Here is a 25,520-nt window from a genome sequence, read left to right as displayed (position 1 = left end):
GGACACAAATATAGTTTTTTACTTACTTATTTATAACTTTTGGATATATGCCTTATTACATTAATTAATTGGAAAGTAAATAAAAGAAACTTTGTCTAATAATCTAACACTCAAAACAGAAATTTACACTTATAATGTTACTCACCATACTGTAAATATACATAAAAGATGGTAAGTGGTGGTGGATTTCGATTCGACACTCCAATCATCCTGAGACCCATAAGCGAATTGGGTCATCTCATCATTGGGTTCAGTATGTTTCTTACCCAGCTTCATGTAATGTAATATTTCTTTAATATACATGGATATGTATATTATTGTCAATAGGTGTAGCCATTAACAGAAATAGTTAAATAAATTATTATTTCAAATGAGAAACGAGTTAAAAGTAACAATAGATCTAAGAAATGTACAAATGATTAGGTTTCATCTTAGTATTTTTTGCAGTTTTCTGTTTAGATCTTCACTGACTGCGAGGCGCAGTTAGTAAAAACCTTGCGGAACAAAGCGAGTCCCATTGCTGGTAGATAATGGAAATCACATTGTAACGTAAGGAAGAGCAAAGAGTATGTTTGTAGTGGTTTTTAATGTGTTTACTAGGCCTAGTGTTCTATACCTCAATCTATCAAACTTCCGTTGGTCAAAGATGAAAAAATCAAGTACCTATTACAAGTATTGCAAGTATAACAAGTAAGTAGGTAGAGATTAATTTACCTGAACCAAAACTGGTTATAAACAAGTAAATGATTGGGTTCCATCTAAATAATAATTGTTTTTGGAGTTAACGGTTAAGCTTGGATACAGATTGTTTTGGTAGTAAAGTACAAAGTACAAGGCCTTAGCATTTGTATATACAACCTTTGAGAACTTAGCGATGTCAGTGCCTACGACGCGACGCATCGACGGGCGAGCCTGCACGCGCTCTATTTGCCGAGGCCCCACACTACATCAGTTAGTTCGGCCGACTAACCAAATATATATTTATAAATCTTAAGAAGCATACTAAAATTTTTGTTTGAAACATTTTGAGAAAATTTTTTTGAAACAAATTGATAGAGGGTAAAACAAAATTGTGTACCTCTAAAACATAAACATTACAAAAAATAAATAAAAATGTTATAACTCTTTGGATATAGTTTTATAAGAAAATCTTTAGTGCAAAAGTTGTAGATAAACTAATTATAAATAATACAAACCAAATTTCACTACGATGGCATGCGTAGAATTTGAATGATATGCAGTAAAGTAAATGACTGTAATTTCCAGGTTTGTAGGGGGTTGGAGGGGGTTGGGGGGGGGGAGAATCGGGAGCTTTTTGAAAATACACGTCTTAAGTGGTTACATCACATATAACAAACTCAGCTTTCCACTATTTAGCTACGAAAAAAGGCAGTTTGTGTGTTTATTGGCTGGGCTAGATGCGACGACGCAGCGCAGAGGTGTTCAACTAGCGCGCACGCGCTCACTTTGCCGACACCCAGCACTTCACCCGGTCACCTAGATGACTAACCAATAATATATTTGTAAACCTTGAAAAACGTACTAAAACTTTTGTTCGAACCATATTTGCGTATTATTTCTATTTAATAGTATACATTGAGAAAAACAAAATTTTGCACTCTGAAACTAAGCTTTAAACGAAGTTTAAATTTTATATCTCCCTAAGTATTGGTTTTAGAAAAATGTTACAAATACAAAAGTTGTAGGAAAACTAATAAGGAATAAAACAAAACAAATTGCAGCTCGATAGCTTACATAGCATTCGAATTATGACCAATTAAGTAAAACACTGCAATTTCTAGGTTTGGAGGGGGGTGGGGGGGAAAGCTCAAGGGGTAGAAGTGGGGACTTTTGGGAAAATACACCTCTCATGTGGTTCTATCACATATAACAAATCCAGCTTTCCACCATTTAGTTGCGAAAAAGGGTGTTTTATTGCATTCATTGACTGGGCTATGTGTCCGATCAAGCATTCGTGGTTTCAACAATACCAGCATTACACCGGCTTTTCTGAACTGGCCTGTCTAAGTTGGATAAATATTTCTATATGCATTCCCGAGAACATTAGTTTAACGGTTTCCAACGCCTAGACATCTAATATTAAAACGTGACAGGGTTTTTTATTTCATGATTCTGAATCAACCACTTGACGGATTTTCATGATTTTTGTGTTGAAAGAAAGATAATTTTTAGAACTAGGGAATGTCGAAGCCACAATTTTAGTTTAGGGTTTCAGTTTTTTAGAAAAAAAGTTTAAAATTGTAAAAAGTCTAGCAGCCGACGCTAACATTTTACACTAGATTTTAGTAAAACCTTTGCTTAACGTAACAGCTGTAAACCCGTGTGTGACACAAATTCAGCATTTGGATAATAATGGCATGCATAGAGTAGACTTATTTATACTATGTGTAATGCTATACAGGGTGTTCATTTGAAAACTTTCCATATCTGTTGTACGCAAAGGTAATGCTTTTAACACTTGTTTGTTCTCATTTCCCCCTAATTTGGACATGCCAAATCCAATAAAATTATTTTCAATTTTGAAAAATGTCCCAAAGGGGCCCAATTTGGGGGGTAGGGGTGCTTTTTGAGAAATTTTCAAATGTAAACATGGGTTGTGTGATACATCAATTTAAAGGTCTAATCACCCCGATCATGTTGGTGCAAAAAAAGTTTAATTATCTTTAACCGTATTTACAGGGTGGGTCAAAACGTTTTAAAAAAGGACTTTGAAGTTAAGTACCGTATTACCCTAACTACTGAACGGAACAGCACCAAATTTCTTTCCAAGCTTATTCTTGAGCTACTCTTTAAGATAACTTGTAGTAAGGGCATTTTCCAAGTTATTTTCTAATTTTAAAAAAATCTCAAATTTTAAGAATAAAAGAAAGCTGAAAACTCAAAATTCTTAAATAGCAATGTATAACAAATTTCATACCACAAGAAAGGTCCTTTTTTAACTAACATTTTACGTATTTAAGTTTTCTTTCTATCTCTTACCGTTTAAAAATTGCAGTGGAAAAACATAATTTTCCATTGTAAAATTATAACTAGTTTTCTAATAAAACACATTGCACTTTGTTCAACGATGTAGTAGGATTCATAACAAATTGATCGACTACTTTTACGTGTGTCAGAATTCATCTTGGACCCTTCATCCTGTTCTTTTCTCATTGGTAACTGAGCCAGTTTCAGAAAACTTCCTAACTAAATCATTTACAGCCATATGACTCAAGGTTATACCTGGATATCTATTGTTAAACACTTTGCAGTTATCCTGGAACACTTTTGTTATGACCAATAAGTAAAATAAAGTCTATTTTTTTAAGTTTACACCATATTTGATTAGGTACTACAGGAAATGGTACTTTTGAAATTAGTACTACCATTGACTAATCAATGGTACTACAGAAAGCGGCCCACGCTTGGGTTTTTCTCATCAGCTATAAAACTTGTTTTTCACAAAGTAAAACGCAATGACTTGTTTGCCTATCTGCCTAAAAATAATTATGAATTGTTTCCTTCAGTTATTGCACCATTTAATGTGTCTAGAGACGAATTTTGTCTGTTTTATTAGAAAACTAGTTACAATTTTACCATAGAAAATTATGTTTTTCTACTGCAATTTTTAAACGGTAAGAGATAGAAAGAAAACTTAAATACGTAAAATATTTGTTAAAAAAGGACCTTTCACGTGGTATGAAATTTGTTATACCTTGCTATTTAAGAATTTTGAGTTTTCAGCTTTCTTTTATTCTTAAAATTTGAGATTTTTTTAAAATTAGAAAATAACTTTGGCAAATGCCCTTCCTACAAGTTATCTTAAAGAGTAGCTCAAGAATAAGCTTGGAAAGAAATTTGGCGCTGTTCCGTTCAGTAGTTAGGGTATTACGGTACTTAACTTCAAAGTCCTTTTTTAAAACATTTTGACCCACCCTGTAAATACGGTTAAAGATAATTAAACTTTTTTTGCACCAAAATGATCGGGGTGATTAGACCTTTAAATTGACGTATCACACAACCCATGTTTACATTTGAAAATTTCTCAAAAAGCACCCCTACCCCCCAAATTGGGCCCTTTTGGGGCATTTTTTAAAATTGAAAATAATTTTATTGGATTTGGCATGTCCAAATTAGGGGGAAATGAGAACAAACAAGTGTTAAAAGCCTTACCTTTGCACACAACAGATATGGAAAGTTTTCAAATGAACACCCTGTATATACTCATGATACGTTCATTTATTGGGTAAGAGGATGACAGACTATTTAAATATACATTGTAAAATTATAGACATTGCAATTTATTTTTTGAGCAGTCTTTAAAATTTTAAGTTTGTTTAAATGGAATATAATTTGTTTTAACTAACAGCTGGTTGAATATAAAAATATTCTTTCTGTGATTTTGCCATTGATTATAGGAAATAAGTAAGGTTCTATAACCACTGATGTATACAAATCGAGGCTCTGCCCCCGAGTCTTCAAACGAAAGCTTATGCAAATTATTTTTCTTTCTGTTGGACTTTTTGAGGAAAGAGTAGGAAAATAACAATGTTTACAGGTTTTAATTCATCTTGGCAGCTTTTTGTTTACAGCAAATGTTCAACCGCCTGAACTTTGCTCGGATTAGAAATGGAAATATTGATATAACTTCAGTTTTAGTTGACTACTCAATTCCCGTACGTATATGACGGGTCAACAGCTCGTTTATCTAATTATATGTTGTTATACAAATGACTCTTGTGGGATTAACGCACGTATCTTGTCCTTGATCGCAGCATTATAGTTTTTTGTCGGTTAGTTTCAACACCAGGAACATTTTGTCAACTAATCCTTGACCGAGAATTTACTTCCCCCATACTGAACGATTTTCAATCATAATTGAGCGCAATCTTGTTAACGAAATCTATTGTAAGAGTAACTGGTGTATCAGTAGTACCAGGTTATGTACAAATACCTATTAACACAGAAAACATACTACTAACTATTTAGCTTGTCTCTTGTATTTCCTTCATTTATCCCTTATTTATTCTGTTTCTTATTTCCTTAGTTATTTCGTAGATCAAAGATTATTGGAATACTTCGTTTCATTACTTCCGAAGTACGAGTACCTTTCGTGCACAAAAAGATACAACCTGTACGAGATACATTGTAACAGAAATTGCGTTTACAAGGGAACGAACGAAGAATCGATGTACAACATGAAGAATTCAATCAGCCCTGTATATAAATAGGGAGGAATGCACCAAAGTTTTCACACAATTACCAAGATAATTCAGTTTCAGCAACATAGAAGTTTAATAACACTAATGTCAGTCCTCTGACCCAAACCGTGATTATAGTCTAATTATAGTAGCAATGTCAACTACTGGAAGTAATATTGCTGGCTGACCAAAACATACAATAAGGTATTTGAGGCTACTAGGATCAAATATATTTTATCGTCCACTTTGTTTTTTCTTTTTTGGAAACAGGGTTTTTTGTTATCTACTATAATTCTATAAAAGAAATCAACTCTTAAGTTTTAGTCAATCTCCGGTTTTTTTTTTCAATTATTATTTCAGAAAACAATAACACCAACAAAGAAGTAAAGAATAATAGGGTAATTTAATTTTAAAGTTTCGAGGATGCACAATTTGCAAAAGAAGATTTTTGCTCTTTTTGAAAGTTACAAATTTGAAAATTGCCTTTTTGCTGCCACCAACAATAGAGGAGATTGTTTTGATCACCAGAAAACGAATGGACGTGGGGGTCAAATTACCATAAAGCCACCTAATTGGTTGATTTAAATTTTGCTCTTTTTGATACCAATTAATAGTATATTTTACTACTAGTCACGAAAGTGACCCATTTTGGGGCGAGATGGTGTTTTTATTAGTCGAAGACGAACATGAGAAACACTATATGGAGCCCCGAAATGGGACTTTCGTGACGAGCATTGAACGATACTTTTCATCACAATGACAAAAAACTACGCCATCAAACTTAAAATAAAACTACAATTGTAAATTTATTGATGTCAGGCAAAGTATTGATTGTGTAGCGAAAGTAATGTTTATTTAGCGAAAGTAATGTTTTGTGTCAGGAAAAGTCAGCTGATCACTATTTGTTTTTGGTGTATGGAAATCGACGATTTTCGAAGATCCCAGCTGTATTGAAATGGGATTTTTCTAATACAGAGTGATGAAAAAAACTTTATAAAAACAGGTGTTTAAAATAGAATATTTTATCACTAGGGCTAAAGTGACTCTTTTTTACGGTCGAGGCGAAGCCGAGGTCGGAAAATAAGCAAGGGTTAAAAAGTCACTTTTTGCCCGTGTGGTGAACTATATTATCTATTTATGTATATATCTTTGTAATCTTTGTGCCCCCCCTGAACCCAAAAAGTGGTTTTCGAAGTGATGCATGTGTATGGATGTGCACATATAAACCACACCTGTGGTTCGATTGCGATGAAATTGAGTTTTTTGTATATATATTGTTCATTCTTTTGATATTTTAATCGTGATTTTGACCAAATTTAGTATGGGGTCGTCCACATATTAAGTACCAGTACCACGTTTTTCATAATTTATAAACCCCTCCCTTCCCACTGTAACGTCTTCTTGTTATTATTATTTTTTAACAAGGTTGTGGGGTAAAAAATCTAGGGGAAAATTTCTCCTGGGGTGAAAAGGTAGCTTAAAATTGTTTTTTAAATAACGTTATCGAAAACAAATTGTATATATCAGTTTATTTTAACACAATATCTGAACAGATTAATTTCAACAGTATAATGTTTTTTTATTAGCAATTTTAGGTATTGTGAACACTTCTCATGTAGATGAGGATATGGGTGCCTTTTCCACACTGAAGAAAATTTACATTACGATAATTTAACAGTACAAAATGAAGATGTATATTATTTTCCATCATATTATATTCAACACTGGATGACCGTATTCATTCTTTTATTTCCCTTATGAGTGAAAGATCAGAGCTAGGAGTTGTTAAGATTTTTTTAATTAGAATATCAGTTCCAGACTATAAAGGCTGTTTCTTATAAATATTTGATCGTTTTGGTACTTTTGGAAATATTCTTTAGTGCGTTACCGTACTGATTTTGAACCCCTCCCCCCCTCTTCGTAACATCTTCCCCTCTATGAGCGTTACGACGGTACGTAATATGTGGATGGCCCCAGGTTATAGTCCTTTTAACTTTAATCAAAACTGTAAAATACATCCCAATGTATATGTACAAATTACGGTTCAAAGATTTTGCTAAGTTTTTGATTTTCCTCCTAAAATATCAAAGTTATTTTTAGTTCTAAGACCCTAGCATCTCCTCTTTGGGTACGTCGAGTCCGGGATTGTTTTACACGTTAATGTTGAGATTATTGACAAACTAATGGGAGAATGTATTCAGTTGCTGATGCTGATACCGTTTATTTTGTTTTGATGTCCCCAAAGAGGAGATACGGCAGAGACCAAAAGAGAGGGTCTGTATGACCGTTAGCACAATAGCTCGATTGAAATCATCAGATTTAGAAGGAATTTGGTACAACCATAGACTAACCAACACAAGTACAACGGTGAAAGTCTTCATTTACATCAAATAAGCTGGCTAGCTGTTTTACGTTTCATGGCTGATTGTTTTTTCTTTTTTTTTTACATTAGGACTAGAAGTTTATTTGCACTATAACAAATCAATTGGGTAAATAACATAGGTAGTATTTTATGTGGGTATGGGGATAGGTTTATTCTATGGTCTAAGTTATTGTAATGGGAATGTTTTTCTCTTTCTCTATTCTTACTCTTCTTGACAATAATCACTGAGCTAACTCAAACTCAGTGACAATAATAGTCAGGTAGCCTAGCAAGAGCGGGAGTTTCGGTCGTTTCGGTTTTATTTTTAGCTCTCTCTAGTCTAGTCCTAGTCCTTCATAGTCTCTAGAGTCTAGTCTAGTCTCTAGTCTAGTCTCTTTAACTTTATAGTACAGTATGTCTGTCTGTCTGTCTATGGTCTATGACATGTAATTATTCTTGAAATTTTTAGGTTAAGAATGTCTAGGTCTAATTTATTTTAATGAATTAACTTTAAGAAGTTTAGTATGCTATTTTTAATGCATTTACAGTATATTTTTCTTGATCGTTTATAGTGGTTTCATTAACAAGGGTAACTTAACTTACTTTAACTTCTGTTCCAATGTAGAACACAAAAGTTTGGTGCTAGAAAGAATAGCTTATAGCAATAGATAGGAGAAATAATAGAAATTAATTCGCACTATGGAGTCGTCCCTAAGCACAGTTGCAGACATTAATTCTCAAATTTCATTTCTTCATCAGTTATTAGGGATTACTGAAAGTAAGTAAAACTAGGCCTAACTTACCAGACGAGGTTGTTTTGTTTTAGTTTGTAGGTACAAACATAGCCTAGAGATGCAGATGCTGCCTAGTTTTAGTTACTGTGGTTTTAGGCTACTAATATGTGGCCAGGAGAATGCTCCTGGGACATATTTCTTTCAGTATCAATAAATATTAATAATTTCTATAACTAAGTTTAACCCAGTAAGTTATCATTGCTATTGTAGGTTAAGTTTATAGCCACGTTTAAGTACACAACGCCAGTTGATGACCATTGAGCAGGTAACCTGCCTCAGGCAACTTGAAAGACCCTAAGGATGTGTTTACTTGAGGCCAGTTGGTGTTCGTTCAGGCTAGGTACTTGCCTCAGGCAACTTGAAACATTAAAGGCAAGTAACATGTCTGCTCTACTGGCCTCGTATAAACGCGGCTTAAGTCAAGAGGCAGGTAACTTGCGTGCCTACTGACCCCGCTTAAACACGGCTTATAGAATAACTTGTCATATCAAATCATACATTCACCATCATACATTTTTATCATGTAAGACAATAAGACATTTTATTGACCGTTAAGTAAATACAAAATACAATAGGTCTTGTCAATTTTAAAAATAGGCCTAATAAGTTAGCTACATAAAATAAGAAATTAAGAAATTATGGCGAGTCAGGTACTGTGTGGTATTGGCTTAAGGACTATTAAACAAACATGAATCATAAATAATTTAAAGACAAAACAATTATAAACATTTCAGAACAAAATAACAAAACAAGCCTAAACTATCACAATTTCTCGCTCAAAGTATTCATCCACCAAGTACATGGGATTTTCCTGTAGCCATTTGTAAAATTTAGTTAGAAACATTTTATCAGACTCTAAATTGACTAGGCAAGTTGGTAATTTATTGTATAATATCACAGCCAAATAATCATGATATTTTTGTGCCTTACCTAACCTACATCTAGTAATATCTATTTTGTCCCTAAATCTAGTATTATATTCATGAACATCACATCTTAATCTAAAATTATCAATATTTTTTCTTAAATTTCTAATGACTTCGAATATATACAGATTTATCACAGTTAAAATACCAGTTTGTAAAAACAAAGGTCCGCAGTGTTCTGACTTTGATTCATTTGCCAATATTCTAATAATTCTTTTCTGCCTAATTAAAACTCTATTAATGCCTATACCGTTTCCCCAAATGATAAGACCATATCTCAAAATACTCTCAAAATAAGCAAAGTATGCCATCCTAAGGTATGTAACAGACACAAATCTCTTTAAATTACTCAACAAACAAATTACTCTAGACAATTTTTTACACACAAAATCTATATGGTCTTTCCACTTTAATTTACTATCTATAATTACTCCAAGCAGCTTTACACTATCAGAACAATCAACATTACACATTTCATTGTTTAAGGACACCAACATTCTTTTTGTTTTATCCTCATTAATATATAGACCACTAGCTGTAACCCGCGGGCTTTGCCCCGTTTAACTTCTTAATTTTCAAGATTATCTCGTTCGCATGGCTCAATCACGTCCTGGTTGAAGTTTGTTCACTACGCTCACTCACCTTTAGGTTGGAGCTCGTTCGCTACGCTCACTCACCTTTAGGTTGGAGCTCGTTCGCTACGCTCACTCACCTTTAGGTTGGAGCTCGTTCGCTGCGCTCACTTGCCTTCAGGTTAGCTCGTTCGCTACGCTAACTCGCCTCCAGGTTGAAGTTCGTTCGCTACGCTCACTCACCTTTTGGTTGCAAATTAGCTGTTGTCATAAATGTAAAAGAAATAATAGTGCTGCACCCTGTTGGTAATTTTTGTAACTTTAATGCTATTGAACATCACAGAACAGAACCAACTTGTTTAATTGAAACAGCTGTTAAGATTCAATAATTTCATTTCTCATAAGGTTAACATGGGAAACTCCAGAGCCACTGGGGCGGAGCCCGAAAGGATTTTTGAAATAAGAATATGCCTATATGTTAATCGGGAATGTGAGCTATCATCATGCCAAATTTCAGCCCAATCCGACCAGTATTTTTCGCGTTCACTTGTCACAAACATACATCCATACATCCATACATCCATACATCCAAACTTTCTCATTTATAATATTAGTAGGATTTACAGTGAACCAGTGAACAACCTTCTGAAAGTTAATCTGAGCATCATGAATTAGAGCATCTGAGTTACTATGACATGAAACCAAGGAAGTGTCATCAGCATAAACACAGGAAAAACAATTTACATATTGGCTAACATCATTCATTAAAATTAAAAATAAAACTGGTCCGAGAATTGAACCCTGCGGGACTCCTTGGTTGATCTCTACAACCATTGAGCGTTTACCATTGACATCTACCAACTGTGTTCTGTTTTTAAGATACGATTCAAAAAACTTAAGCTCTAAGTCTTTAATGCCATAGAATTCCAATTTTTGTAGCAAAACTGGGTGTGAGACACAATCAAACGCCTTACTCAAATCGCACAATGTGACCAGGGCCTGACAGCTACCCTCCAAGGCTGATATCAATTGATTGACTAACCTATCAATTGCCATAAGTTAGGTACCGTACCTAATTATTGATTACAGTCCAATAGTAGGCAAGTAAATATCACCATGATTGATTTAGGGTATATGGAAAAATTGATCAGCTTTAGATAATTGATTTAAGTTAGGCCCATACTGCTGCGAGTTGTGCATTCAAAATTTTGTCCTATTTTCAATATATTGTAAACTAGGCTAAGTTAGGATAAGACTACCTACTCAAAGGATAAGTCGTAAAATCTAATGATAGCCTTTAAGTTTGTGGACTTGACACCTCATTAACAAAACAACATGTTTTATCGCTTTAAGTTAAGTTAAGCCTAACTCCAAATTTTACTAGCCTAATTTAAAATTTATTATTTTAACTTTTGACAGGTTTGAAGAAAAAATGTATAAAACTAGAAGAAGAAAAGATCGAAGCTGTTAAAAGGTGTGAAGAATTGAAAATCTCACTGGAAAGGTAGGTGGAAGTTCAAATTTGCATGTGATTGCAGTAATCTTCTGATAATCCCTCGTGGCCATGTAAGCATCGTAGCCTACTTAATTGTCTCCCCCAATTGCGGCATTATGTTATTTATTTCCCCTTCCATTTTGGCAATCAATGAACATATCCCACAGTCGTGAGGAGATTATCATCGTCTACAGCGAATGAGGCTAAATACTGATATTTTCCAGTGGTTGTTTGGACATTATCATCATCTTGCGCGATCGCGGTAAAATTCTGGTCATCCCTCGCGGCCGTGAAGACATCATTATATTGTCTCCTGCAGTCATGTGGCCATAGTAATTGTCACCCGCGGTTGCGGAAAAATGGTACCGTACCGGTAATTATCGATCCCGTGGTCGTGTGGACTTCTTCATTGTCTTCTGTGATCGCGGAAAAATTTGGATCATCCCTCGGGGACTTGTGTAGACATATTTTGTCTCCCCTACTCATGGATACACCACTGTTGTCATGTCATGCTGGATAGCAGTAAATTGAAAATTCCTAGTTGAAATACAAAATTCACGCATAATTCCTGGATTTCCCAAACGGTGGACACCCTGTTATATTTTTTAAAGGGGCACCACTATTAGCCTAGGGCCTAGGGCGCCTACAGGGTCAAAAACAGGCCTGACTTATATGTTGTAGTAAGGCAGTTAATCTTTATTTGGTTCGCAATATCAGTGTTGGTAATCTTGGAGGAGAAATGAGTTACCTACTTACTTATGCATCAAATATCTCTATAGCCTATTCTATATGGCCTCAAAACAATGATTGTCACAGGGCTCAATTTGTAGACAGGACTCAGTAAAATATTGTTTCTTGGACCCTGTTTCTAGAAACTTGTTCTAGATATAACTAAACAAATACTGATGTGTATAAGTTATTGTTTTATTGGCACCTACTGATGTCCTAATTAATGACCTTCATTGTTAATAGGTTTAGAAACAGAAAGTGCACCAATTGTTCTTTTCTAACAAATGAGCTGAAGAAAGAAAGACAGGATAAGGAAAAGTTGAAGAAAGAAGAAAAAGCCAAGCTGCTTAAAACTATCGGTAAGTAAATTTAAACTGGTGTAATCATTTTTTAGCCTCTGAATCACATAATTTTCAAATACAAAATTAAATACCTGCTGTACCGTTATTGATCTGGGTTTTGTCTTGCAACCAAGGTTTTTTAAATGGGTTCATTAACAAGATTAAAGTAGGAAAAGTCCAACTGACCAAATTTTTGTTAAATGTTTTTGTAAGTGTTTATGACAAATCTTCATAGTGATGAATCTTTATATGGATCTAATGATCAGGGACAGCTGGGTCCAGTTTCTAATCATCAAAAAGCTCAGGATCGAATCAGCAACCTTTTCATGGCTATGCAAGCACTAAACCACTCAGCTAACCCGCCAGTTACTGTTGTTTACTTCGCTTTGGCTTAGAAAAATGTTATTAAGCTTTAATATTTTGTATGTGTTTCAGTTAAAACGTTAGCGAACATAGAAGATGGTAACACAAACCCTATGAATCAGATGTTTACAGAATTAGTATGTGCTAAACTTAACCAAAGTCAGGAGTCAAATCGTACAAGAGGAGTATCTCTTATTGAAGACACTGAGGAAAATGGAGATGAGGACAACTCTAAAGTACTAGTAGATGAAACCATATTGGTTGAAGACAGTGAAAATGTCTCTTGTCCATCTGAAAAACGTACAATTATTATCCCAGAAACCGAAGCTACAGAAAGCCCAAAGGATGTTATCTCAAAGAAAACCTCCAAGGATAAAACATCACCAAAGTATAGAAGTAGGAACATGAATAATTTAAAGGAAAATATCATCTCTCTTGAAAATGTATGTTAACTACCTATGTCAGTTCATATTGAGCATTATATATTACAGTAGGCTATTATTGGTTACTGATATGCAAAATACACTTACCTATTTTTGGACCTATAGCTTTGAACACACTAAGCATTTTTAAAATCTAATATTTTTCTAATATGACTACCATTTTCAGTATTTTCCAATTAAGTGTACATGTAGAAAGATTTGAAGAGTTTTTTTTTTAGTTCTATCTACTGATCCGTCCTTTGTCTTGCCTATGTTTTTATTTCAATAAATCTCATTCTTGTGTGATAGCTGATAGCTAATGGAGGTTTACCTATGGTAAATATTGAACCATTAAATTGGTGTGGATAGGCAAATAGTTGCAAGTAGGCTTATTATTTAACCCTTCTCGGACAGGTGACGGATATATCCCATTATAGTTTTTGATGTTCCGGACGGGATATATCCGCCTTCTCTTCAGACAGACTGGCAGGTGCTTGAGCAGTAACCAGATGTTTTGTGGTACCAAGGCGCCACTTTCCTGCTCTCTCCATGGCTGCGCTCTCTCCTGCAATCCCCACTCTCTCACGCGCCTACCCTCTCCCGCTCCTCACCCTCTCCCCTCGCACCACCCACCTCTCCTACGCTCCTCCCTCGACGTTTCGTGCTCAACACTGTGTTGTATTTATTTATTGTTTACATATTGTTCTTTATTTATTGCCTAATGTTCTCATGGTCATATCTTCAATGAAGGGTGGCGGATATATCCACTGCTTTTCTACTCATCCGCGGACGGGTAGCGGATAAATCCACATATTTAAAAACAAGTAAAAAAATTATTTTGACAGTATGAAGTGTTCTATTGTGTTTATTTTATGTATATTTGTATAACAAAACACAAAAAAGGAAAATTAATTTTTATTTTTTCCTATAATTTTTCCTGTCCTATATCACGATTTTGCCTGTACGGGAAGGGTTAAGATACTTTCTTATGTTCTGAAATCACATATTAGGCCTGATTGTCTTTACTTTAGATTCTATTGTGGTATATTGGTTTTATATCCATGCAAAGCTTAAAAATTGTGTTGTATTTCAGGAAGAAGTTGTAGAACAAGCTAGCAAGAAGTTGCGACTTTCACCAATTCTATGTTCACAAAATGTTTCTCCTTCAAGAGAGAAGCTGCAAGTGAACCAGACTGTTGCCAGCCCTTCAGTGTTGTCTGACAATATTGAGGCTGCTAAGGGCTCGATACTAAGGTAAAAATATTTTATAGTTTTTGTTTGTATGTAAAATAGTTGTGAAATCTTTTTTGTGTCCACTTCATTGGCATTTTCAAATGAGGGAAATTAAAAGCTCTTGTCATTATAGGTATTTTCTGTTTCCCTGAACCCTGTTCAGATTAGCGGGAATTAGGAATAAGCGGATCAATGTAATAATCGGTCAAAGATTTTGCGGATGACGTTCACAGTTTTGCAGCTATTGCGGGAGACGATGAATGTCTCTGGGACCGCACTAGATGTTCTCTATTTTGCTGTGCCTCAAAAAGAGATTTTCAATTTTGCCCTGACTGCAGAGGATGTTCAGATTTTTTTTACCTCAGAATTTTTTTAAAATTTAGCCGTCACCGTGCTAAGCTTTCTTTTACAATTGCAGAAAGTGTTTTCAAAGATGCGTAATCGAAAATTGTTCCACCATATAGCAGGTGATTCCTAAGTTTTGCTGTTGGCCTAACCTCGGAAGATTTATAATGAGTATGGCGTGACCCTGCTGAGCTTTTGTTTTTGTGTAAAAAATGCATTTGCAAAGATGAACGAAAGAAAGTTTTGCTGTGATCGCAAGCAATGTCGCGGTTTTGCCGGTATCATGGGTGACAACAATCATTGTGAAAGACATTCAAATGATCAGAAAGACATCTGTGACCGTGTAAGATTTTACAAATACAAGTTAGCTTTTGACAAACATAAAAAAAAATTAGAATGATTTCCAAACTTTATTTCGGAATAGGTGGATTTTCAAGCAGCATTTGGAGTAGCGGGACTCTCTTTGTACCTTGCCAAAAACTGTGAAGCATATACCTAAAAATAAATTTATGAAATCCTCATATTTCTGATACATACGTGCTCAACATGCATAAAGGAAAAGACACTACCTATGACAATTCTAGACATTGATTGCAATTATAGACCTCTGAACTATGAACCGGAACAGGTAGTTATAAAGATATTTCTTTTGATTACTCCGAGTATTGTTTTCATACAGTTTATAATGTTATTTCCTTAAACATACCAATCCAAACATTTAAAAAATCTCATATTTCTAGTTGTCAAAATGACGCAGGACTGGCTTGGACCATGAAGCCTGGAGGATTAGTAGAGGCAGTGTCCACTAGTGCTCCTGGTGGCAAAAAACTTAAGCAAATGACTTTGAGTCTTTCTCGACCAGAGAAGAAACATGATATTTCACTTTCTGGAAGTTTCAAAGGAGGAGTGGCAAAGAACCGGGATGAAGACATAGACGTTATCTTACCTAGCCCTGAGCAAAATGCTAAGAAACTGTTTGGGAAGTAAGTAAATCTATGTATAAAGTAAAACTACACTTCACCTTTTATGATATAAGATGAGTAACGTTAACTGTAGTTTTGCTATGTTTTAGAAGCAACCATCCCTTTCTTTTCAACATTTAGAGATTTGATAAAAATTGTGGATCACTGTTTGGACAAGGTTAAACTAATTAGAAAAGATATTTGGCTAATACCAGAGCTATATAGATTTCTTACTGACCAGAGTCTTAAACTATGGAATGCACAGTGATTTTTTTGAAAATGAAATTTAGTGAAAATGTATTGTGACGAATAAAGAATCTGAATTCACTTCTTAGAATTGAAAAGTTTCTCATAACATAACATTGTTTACTTTCATAACAGCATAGTTTTCATAACAACACGGGTAATGGACTAATGAGGTTCAAGGATTGAGAGAGAAGAAGTAAAATTGTAATGAATGATTTGAACTTCAACTTATCAGCTGTGCAGGCCAATCTAATTGTTGAGTGATGCAATTAGTGTCTGGTACAATGTTTTGTTGCAACACTTTCAGTGGAAATAAGAGGTTATAAACAAAACATAACCTCTCTTAGAAGTTATGAGTAGGCCTAGTGATTTTTAGTGGCCTAATTAAAACTCTGTCGTAGGTAAAGTAGTGTGCGCAACTCAAGTAAATAGTGTTAAAACCCATTAAATAACGAAATATCGGATTTTCAAAAAGAGCCGGTTATGATTATAGTTAGTATGTTATGGTCCTTATAATTCCAAACAAAATAGTGCAACCCCTTGTTGCTGTAAAAATTATGGTTCAAAAGTCATTGCAACTTTTGTGATTTTCCCTATAAAATATTATTGTTACTCCCACCGCTTACCCATGATAAAGGTTGTTGACAAGCTAATGGGAGAAAGTATGTGTCAGATTGCTGATACCGTTTATTTCATTTACTTTTGGCAGCTGACTAATAAATTCATAAATACGCAACCCATAGCATTAATTCTATAACTTATCACAAATGTATCAAGCATCATGTATCATTCCAGTATTGTAGTTCTTATTTTTGTTGTATCAGAAAGACATCAGCAGCAGAGACACTGGAAGACCCGGACATGACAGTGTTTAACCCCATGATAACCAGCACCTGCCTGCCTGCCCCTGGAAACACAAGTTTTGACAGGTACTGTCTGTCTGTCTTAATTGCTTCAGGTTTTAACAACGATTTCTTAATGTACTTAGAAAAAATGAAATTGTACTTATTTATTATGTCTTTATGTCCATCTTCCAGTTTCAGGCTCACAATAGAGTCCCTTATTATCACCCTAAGGAATATTTCCTTCAGTGTTTGGTAAATAATTTTTTTTTTAATTTTAGTATCAAGAGAACACAGTGCAAGTTATCTTTCCAAGTTTGTCTTATTCAAAACAAATCTAAAGTCACCAAAATCGCTGTACAAAATAAAAGTGCAACAATGTCAACAATCCAGCTCTGACTGAGAGGACTCACTTTGGGAATCAGGATGGTGGAAAATCTAGGGATATAATTATAGCAAACTTATCAAAACATAACAACCACAGCTCATAAGGCTATGTGCTGAAGAGATACACAATCAGCTTTTATTGTTACAGGCTGCCGGATATGCAGAAGAGTCCCAAGTACAAATATAGAAGAGAGACGGTTCGCAAGAAGACTGAGAGAATGAGACTACCTGGCCAAGACTGTGATGAATGTGCCAAGGTATGTAAACAAAATCACTAAGTGCAGTAGAACCTCGATAATCCGGCCCTCGCTAATCTGAACTTTCCAGTAATCCGGCTCAATCCTATACCTTTAAGAAACTAAACCTTATAAATAGTGTATATGTTGATTTCATAATTAAAGTAGCCTGCAGATCAATGAGATTATTGTACTCTACTTTACTTTAATGTGAAATTATGTACAGTAGGCCTACATTAAGCACTGTACCTAACATCCAATTATTGTATGGTAAATAAATTGTTTACGCGCAATGCCATACTGCACTATACAGTACTTTCAAGTAGCGACAAATCAGGGGACAAAAGACAGAACTCATGTACAGTAGACCTCCTATTAACCGACCTCGCATTTACCAATAATTGGATTATCCGCTCTCGCTTGTGAAATATTACAGTTTGTTTTAACCGACGAGCAGTTCGGTTCAACTTCTGTACATTCTAGGAATCTTGGCATTTCTGCTCCCATGCTTGGCAATGGGAACAATACGCTAAACTCTTCAGGATGTTACAGGCTATAAATAAACATCCTGTCTCGTAACGAAATGGTTGCTTGTACTAGAACAATAAGTTCTGTACTGTATTACGATGTATTTGAAAAGCATCGATTAATATTACTAAAGGTATTAAAATAAGAATTTTTATTGACTCTTGCCTAAGACTATAATTTATTACTCTGAAAGTATTTGACTTTACCCTGTTTGGGTTTATTTGTGAGTTTTCTATCGTCAATACTCAAGAAAAAAATTTAATTTAAGAGTAGTTTGTTTTGTAAAAAATACACGCACAACTTCAGAATAATAGCACTCCATTTTTTTTTAGTTTTTAGGTATTGGTGGTTTTAACTAACCTTTTGAGTTATCCAACCTAGGACTGGTCCCGTTAGGCAGTCTACGGTTCATGCATACTGGCCACTCGCTCATAAAAAGTTCCATCGCTCAGATACTGAAATGATGAATTATTATTATTTCTATTTGCTGTTGCTGACCATTTTTTCAGGAACCTCGGCTGTCTAAAATTCACAAATGATAACCTTGATTCGCTAGTTTAAATGGTTCTCGATGCCCTGGGCTTTTCCCTTAATCCAGCCCATTGGCCCTCCGTTTAAGTTATAATAACAAGGTGTGTCTATATACTATACTATTGTGTCTAAAATAACACTTACTTTTTCATCAACAATGAGAACATACCACTCACTGTCTTATTTATTTATTCAATATTTTAAAATGCTAAAACAATCAAATAAGGCAAAATGTTTATTAACAAAGGCTATGTAGAGGCAGCCACAACATATTGTAAAGAGATAATTGATGGATCGATGATGGAAATATCTCAAGACACATACAGTATATGATTTCATATCAGCTGTTTCAATCAAAATACAGTTCTTTGCTTCTGATAAAGTGTATGTACAATTAGCTGAAATATAATCAGCAATTTAAAGACAGTTGGTGCGTTTGTGTGAAGTGATAGTTGTGTTACAAGGTTTTTAAAGTATGTTAAATATTTCTTAAACACTGACGTTAACCCTAATCATCCTTTTCTCATTATGTTCTAACTGACTACAAAAGTAGTCAGACTAAAATGCTGAAAGCTGATTATTTTCATGCTGTCTACTCTACATTAAAATGTTGGATGTGTGATAATAAATTACAATTTTATACTTTTCCTTATCCGATCATACATATTACCGATTGAGATGAACATAGTTTAACCCAGATAGGACTGTAGAATGGAGTGAGATGCCTCGTGCAGCTTTGTTACTGACTAACACCAGCTATTTCTCTAGCTATGGCCATTTTTAAAAGCCCGATGATCAAAGACTGCTGGGTACAGTGGCAAACTATCAAGAAGTTTCTGACTTTTCTCAAAATTGAACCACCAACCTTTGGTTGTTAGGAAAGAACTAACTACTCACTGTGTCAGTGTTTGGTTTTACTTCTGAATGTTATTTTTCAATTTTTTTATGGTAAATGGTATACATTCTAATATAAAGTAATTCCTCATTGACCTCAGTGTTAACATACAGTATATGGATGTTGCAGTACTACGAAGCAGCAGGCTTGGACCAGTCTGTAGATGTAAGAGCAAGACTTGACAAATGTTCCAGACACAGGGACAAATATCAGCTGAGAGCAAACACACCTCCAGGTATTGTAACCAGGCTTTGCTGCAGCAACACAGGATAAAAATGGGTGACAATTAAGACGGCCATATCAAACAACCTGTGCCATAGGAATCTAGAATCTCAGTTGTTTTTCATAATGTCGTCTTAAAAGTCAGCAGCTTGTAAAAAGTGGGTGGCTATGCTTTTTCGAATAATTTTAACCACAAAGAATTCCCCTAATCAATGATGTTAGGGTGTGAAAATTGGGATTTTTTGAGACGACACACTCCAATTCTGTGCTGTTTTCTCTTTCTTTTAGCGATTTTCCAATACAGGGGTATAAGTTGTTACCATATATGTTGGTGTTAGAAAAAATGTCAGCTTTATTTTTTTTAATGTATAGGATGAGTGCTATTGACATCCTGTACTATTAACATTTGATCAAAAAACACTTCTTCCCTTCCCCGTAGCAGCAAATCTAATTATTCATTAAATTTTGAGGCCAAGAAATGTAAAAATAACAAAAAACTTCATGATTCTACCCAATGTACAGACAAAACTGTAATTTTATTAATATTGATTCAAAGAAAGGGAGATCGCATTGGGAACTGAACACAAATACATACTAAATACCCCTGCCGCAGCAAACCTGCAAACCAAGTTAATTTCTCTTAGCCTTATTGGATATTTACTTAAATGGGCTAATTCATTAAACATGTCATTAGTATGAAATTAGTAAATTTGCCAAATTCAATCAAAATACAGTAATATTTAATACCTTTAAAAAATGTATCTTTAATCGCCTACATTATGTTATCACTTTATACCAATTTGGTTGTTTTTTATCTTATTATTGTCTTCAAAGTCATCTTTATGGAGTATATTTAAAACATTTGTAGCTTACCTGTTTATTATTGAAATATTTGTTAACATTTTCATTTTATAAATTAATTTGTGTTGTATGGAACCCAATTAATTACTGTATAATTTTTAGGTTTTTTAAGATCAAAATGATCAAAAATGTTTATTTGTTTATTTTTATCTATTTTAAACAAACAAGATAACTAAGTCTATAAATAAGTTTTAAACTATAGAAAACCTGAACAGATTTTTGAGCCTATTAACAGGAGCTATCAGACTTGCCCAAAGCTAAAAAAGAGATTAAGATCAGAATACAGAAGGTCAATATCATTGCTTCTAATTTTTCTTAAAATACTTTCAATTCTTGTTTAGTCAAGTATAATTTTAGATCAAAAACATTCAAAGAAAAATATCTTCATTGATTAAAGAGGTTTTTTTTCAAGGTCACAAAGTTCAGTTAGTGGCTAGTGATGAAACTTGAAGATATTGATGTTTGAGTTACATAATGTCTTGCTATTACAGCCGTCATACGTGTTAGGTACAAGGTGTCCACCACCCGGGAATTGTGCATGATTTTTTTTAACCGGGAAAAAACCAGGAATTATGTGTGAATTTTGTATTTTACCTGGAATTTTCAATTTGCTGCGATCGCGCAAAAGATTAAATGTTTCCGTGACTGCGGTAGACGATGATGACGTTTCCCTGACAGCAGAAGACGACGATGACGTTTCCGTGACCGTAGGAGACGATCATGATGACGTTTCTGTGATGATGATGTCCAAAAACTATTGCTTAACGATGATGACTGAGGAATATTATTAGAATTAAGCTACGATCGCTGAAGTTAATAACTTTTCTGTGTTTGCGGGAGATGATTATAATGTTTCCGTTACTCTGAACAATATCAGGATTTTGTCACGACCACGGAAGACAGTGGTTATTTTGCCGTTATCGAGGAAAACTATGATGGTGTCTTTACAACAGTGGTCTAATCTAATCACAATATTATCTCGAGTTTGGCTTGACCGAAAAATTTCAAAATGGCACACTTCAATTAATTGGTGTTGTATGCGACCCAATTAATTACTGTATAATTTTTTGGTTTTTTTAAGATCAAAAATGTTTATTTGTTTATTTTTATCTTTCTTAAACAAACAAGATGACTATAATAAAGTTTTAAACTATAGAAAATCTTAATAGAATTTTGAGCCTATTAACAGGAGGTATCAGACTCGCCCAAAGCTAAAAAAAGATTAAGATTAAGATGTGTTAGAAATGGTACACTTCTAGAAAGTTTTATTTTTAAGTTATATATATTTTTTTGTTAATGTTCTTTTACCTTTAACAAGGTATTTATTTAATGCGTTTAGAAGGGTTTAAAACTTAAATTGGCTATGTGAAATTTTTAAATTTATGAATCAATTATTTCTGTAGGCCACTTGAAAAACAACCTATAACTCCAAAATTAGTATTACACATTATATGAAACTACATAAAGACAGGGGTTAAAGAAGTAACCCTTACAGAAAATTTGGTAAAATAAAAATTATCAGTATTAAGAATCTATTTTTCAGGTTTCGGTACGGAGATTGGTATTGAAACATTGGTATTGAAATTTTAGTAGGCTATTGAAACATTGGTATTGAAATTTTGGTATTAAAAAATATTACTATTTTTAAGAAGTTATTGATAATTGCAGGTTTAAGGATTAGTTTTTAATTTTCTGATTATTTAATCAGTAATATATAAAAATTGCATACTTGTGTCAGGCAGTATTACAGTAGCCTAATCATAACTTTTGTTTTTTTAACTGAAAATGCTTTTCCCAATAACTAAAATAGCGAACTTTGTTAGCGCTAAAACAACATTGTGGGAGTTGGCGCAATAACATGTTGGAAAGTTTATTATGAAAATTACAACCTGAACGACCTGGAATTACTCATGATTTTTTTCTGGTTGGCCTGGTGGACACCCAGTAGGTAGTTTCCTGTGATAATGTAAATATTTCAAATACTTCTGTTACTGTAAAAACTTGTCAATGAAATTTGCAATTATGTAATTAATAAGCAGATTTGTATTAGGTACTCAACTCATTAACAATTGAATAACCTCTACACATCTCTTCTGCAGTAAGAGAACTGGGGTATTTTTATTTTTGATTAGTCTACCTAGTGCTCAATCACCATAACTTTTAGGTCACACTCAGCAGGGCCAACCATTTAACCTGTGCAACTCTAATAAAATGTAATCTGCAATAAAAATTAAGTAGGGGTGTGCGAGTGGTAGAGTATTTTTGAGCGAGTATTTCAGTACTTTGCTTGGCTCGAGCTATTCTAGAAAACTCGGAGTAAAGCTTTATAATGAGTTTGGTGGAAGCATTTTTTTTTTTAACTCCTACAGCGAACTGAAATACATACTGAAAAAAAAGTTAAATTTGAGAATAGAAGTATCAATAGCTTAGTTTGGATAGCCTGCCGCAAGAGTGTATTTTGTTCCGAATTTACGACAAAGATGGCTTCCGAGATCTGAGAACTAAATTATAAAAGCATATTTTTAAGGTTAAGTTTTTTGTTTGCGCGATATATTTGGCGTTGCCTTTGTTTGATGAAATAACAACATAATTTATACTACAGTTAAGTGAACAATAACACAGAAAGTTGACGAGGACTGTTTGACTTTTGGAAATAACTCAAAAACAACATGCAGTCATTTTGTTTAGTTAAACACTAAACCTAGCTAACAGAATTCCTTTTTAAATCAACGCAAAGTAAGTTATGAAAAACAAATATTGCCTTTCTTTGTCCATCCGTACTACAATATTGCAATATATGATATTTCAGTGAATATGACAAACAGGGTGGGGTACGAGGGATCACTGTTTATAAACATAATACTATAATCAGTGTAGGTATGTCTTAAATAACTAATATAAAATGCTGTGTTAGAGTTTAATGAATGTAGCTTACCCGTCAAAGATTAATAATTTAACAATAAATTATTCAATTGAATTTAATTCATGCTATGCTATTGCTATAGAGGTTTTAGAACATATGACAATTTTATTGAATTGCATTGTATATGGTGTAAGTATTAAGTATTAGTTTTTTTAACTTAAACCAACGTTAACTTTATGAGCTTAATTGTACATTGTTTAGTACATGACATAAAGAAACCATTTAATCGTTTTGGGAAGATTTAATTTGATATTTTGAAGCAATAATGTATGTCACTTCACTATGAAAATACTCAACTTAAAAAACTGGAAGCCCGCGAGTTTTTCTCTAAACTCGACTTGAATTATCCATTCACTACTTGCACACCCTTAAATTAAGGTTTTTTGAATATTCTCATTCTTTAATTAATGTAACAAGCTGCAATACTGTATAATCACAATGACTATACACCGAATATAGTCTGTATATAGTCAACGGTATAATTTAAATTTAATGACACTTTTTGTAGGTTTCTGGGACCCTGTTTTGCCATTGACTCCAGAAGAAAACTTGTGATGAAATTATCTCAATTATAAATAATATTTAGTTAGTCAGAATCTGGTTAGTTGAACTAAATATCAATTTTATGAAAAAAATATTGTGATATTTGGATTATGTGATTTTACGACTCATAATTTTAATGTTTTTATGTTGTCTTATTTTTTTAAATAAAAGTGTCACTAACTTGATTGTGATTGCTTTTACCCTTCTATATTTATTCCTTTGATGTATTTTTTTTGTCTTAAATTTTATTATTTTTTAGCGAATTTCCCATATGGAATAAGTTATTACTGTAGGTCTCATTCCCATAGTAAGACCTAGACCCAGGACTGATAAACTTTTTTATTTGGATGTCATCAGTGGCCAAAAACACCATCTGTCCAAATTTATCTGTAAACATAAATTTATAGGATATGTGATATTGTACAAAAATTTTATAATATATATATATATATACGAGAATTTTATATATTAGATATGTGTGTGTGTCTATTAGAGAGATATCACGAGTAAAAATGATCTGATTTTGATGGTACAAACATTTATTTGAACGAGATCCTGAACTAGAATGATTGGACTATGGGAAGGGGTTTCATGGGGTGTTTTTCCCATTTTTGCCCCCAAAGTATACAATTTTTCATTATCTTCATGGGCCATTTTGTAGAGCTTAAAAAAAAAAATTATAAGTATGTTGATGTGTTGTTGTTTGCTTAATGGTTGCAGACTGCAGAGAAAAGTCTAAAAAAAACTGTAAATTAAAAACGTATATGTTTTTTGCTTCAAAAATAAGTAAACTTTTGTTGGTTACTTGTTTATAAATGTATTTTCATTAAATCTGCACATTTATTTATTTGAACGCTACGCTATTAAAATTTTACTAAAACACATTTAATTACCTCCTTTGTAGCAACAAACCTAAGTACTCATTTAACCTATTGCTATTTAACCAGGGAAAATAATGTTAAAGAAGATATGTTTGTGAAAATCCAATCAGAAAAGTCGAAGTTCACCTATTCTGCAGGTTTGCCGTGCCACAGGTATTATTTAGTCTTTAGATAGTGTTGTCATCTAATGAATAAGTTATAAGTATAACCCTAACGGTTTGAAAAAAAGTTAGATTTTTTCAAAAATAAGTTTTTCCTGCATTTTTTAAACCACTAATGATAGCATTTTATTTTATGATTACCGGTCTTTTACCCTTTGGATGTTGTGTTAAAATTAATTGCTGCTCAGATTACGGTATCTGTGAACTCATGATTCTCAGAATTAGGTCGCTAAATGATATAAGTAAGTTTTTTATATGTTGTGTAAACATTCTTAACCATTATTAAGTTTAAGTTCCATTAAGTTAAGGATTATCAAAGATTTGATGGTTGATTTTTTTATAAATGAATACTTTTTGGGTTGTAATAATACAAGTCAGGCATAAATGCAATATACATATAGAAAATCCCCCAAATACATTCATAAACAAGCAAACTACAACATTTTACAATATTCAAATATTCTCCATAATAATAACATGTGCAATTTTAAATGTAAATTTTTTTTAATTTCCTCCTTA

The 25,520-nt window shown here is 33.6% G+C and overlaps 1 protein-coding gene across 2 annotated transcripts; it reads left to right on the top strand.

Annotated features, from left to right (window-relative positions):
- The first annotated feature begins 7,987 nt into the window (after positions 1–7,987).
- LOC129002762 (uncharacterized) lies at positions 7,988–24,114 on the top strand. Of its 2 annotated transcripts, none has more exons than XM_054430802.1 (10): positions 7,988–8,009; positions 11,275–11,359; positions 12,323–12,438; positions 12,856–13,226; positions 14,299–14,459; positions 15,524–15,766; positions 16,816–16,920; positions 17,369–17,477; positions 19,540–19,645; positions 23,925–24,114. In XM_054430802.1, exons 1-10 carry the CDS (start codon positions 8,003–8,005, stop codon positions 23,969–23,971), a joined length of 1,350 nt encoding a protein of 449 aa, XP_054286777.1. In that variant the 5' UTR covers positions 7,988–8,002; the 3' UTR covers positions 23,972–24,114. The 2 variants fall into 2 exon arrangements, with proteins under 2 accessions (XP_054286777.1, XP_054286776.1); XM_054430801.1 differs by lacking the exon at positions 7,988–8,009 and adding an exon at positions 8,034–8,341.
- Positions 24,115–25,520: the final 1,406 nt, after the last annotated feature.

The sequence above is a fragment of the Macrosteles quadrilineatus genome, unplaced genomic scaffold (assembly GCF_028750875.1).
Source record: "Macrosteles quadrilineatus isolate MER2022 unplaced genomic scaffold, UCM_ALF_1.0 Scaffold_9__3_contigs__length_116548681, whole genome shotgun sequence".
Classification (NCBI taxonomy): Eukaryota; Metazoa; Arthropoda; class Insecta; order Hemiptera; family Cicadellidae; genus Macrosteles; species Macrosteles quadrilineatus.
This window is presented reverse-complemented; position numbering and strand designations above follow the sequence as displayed.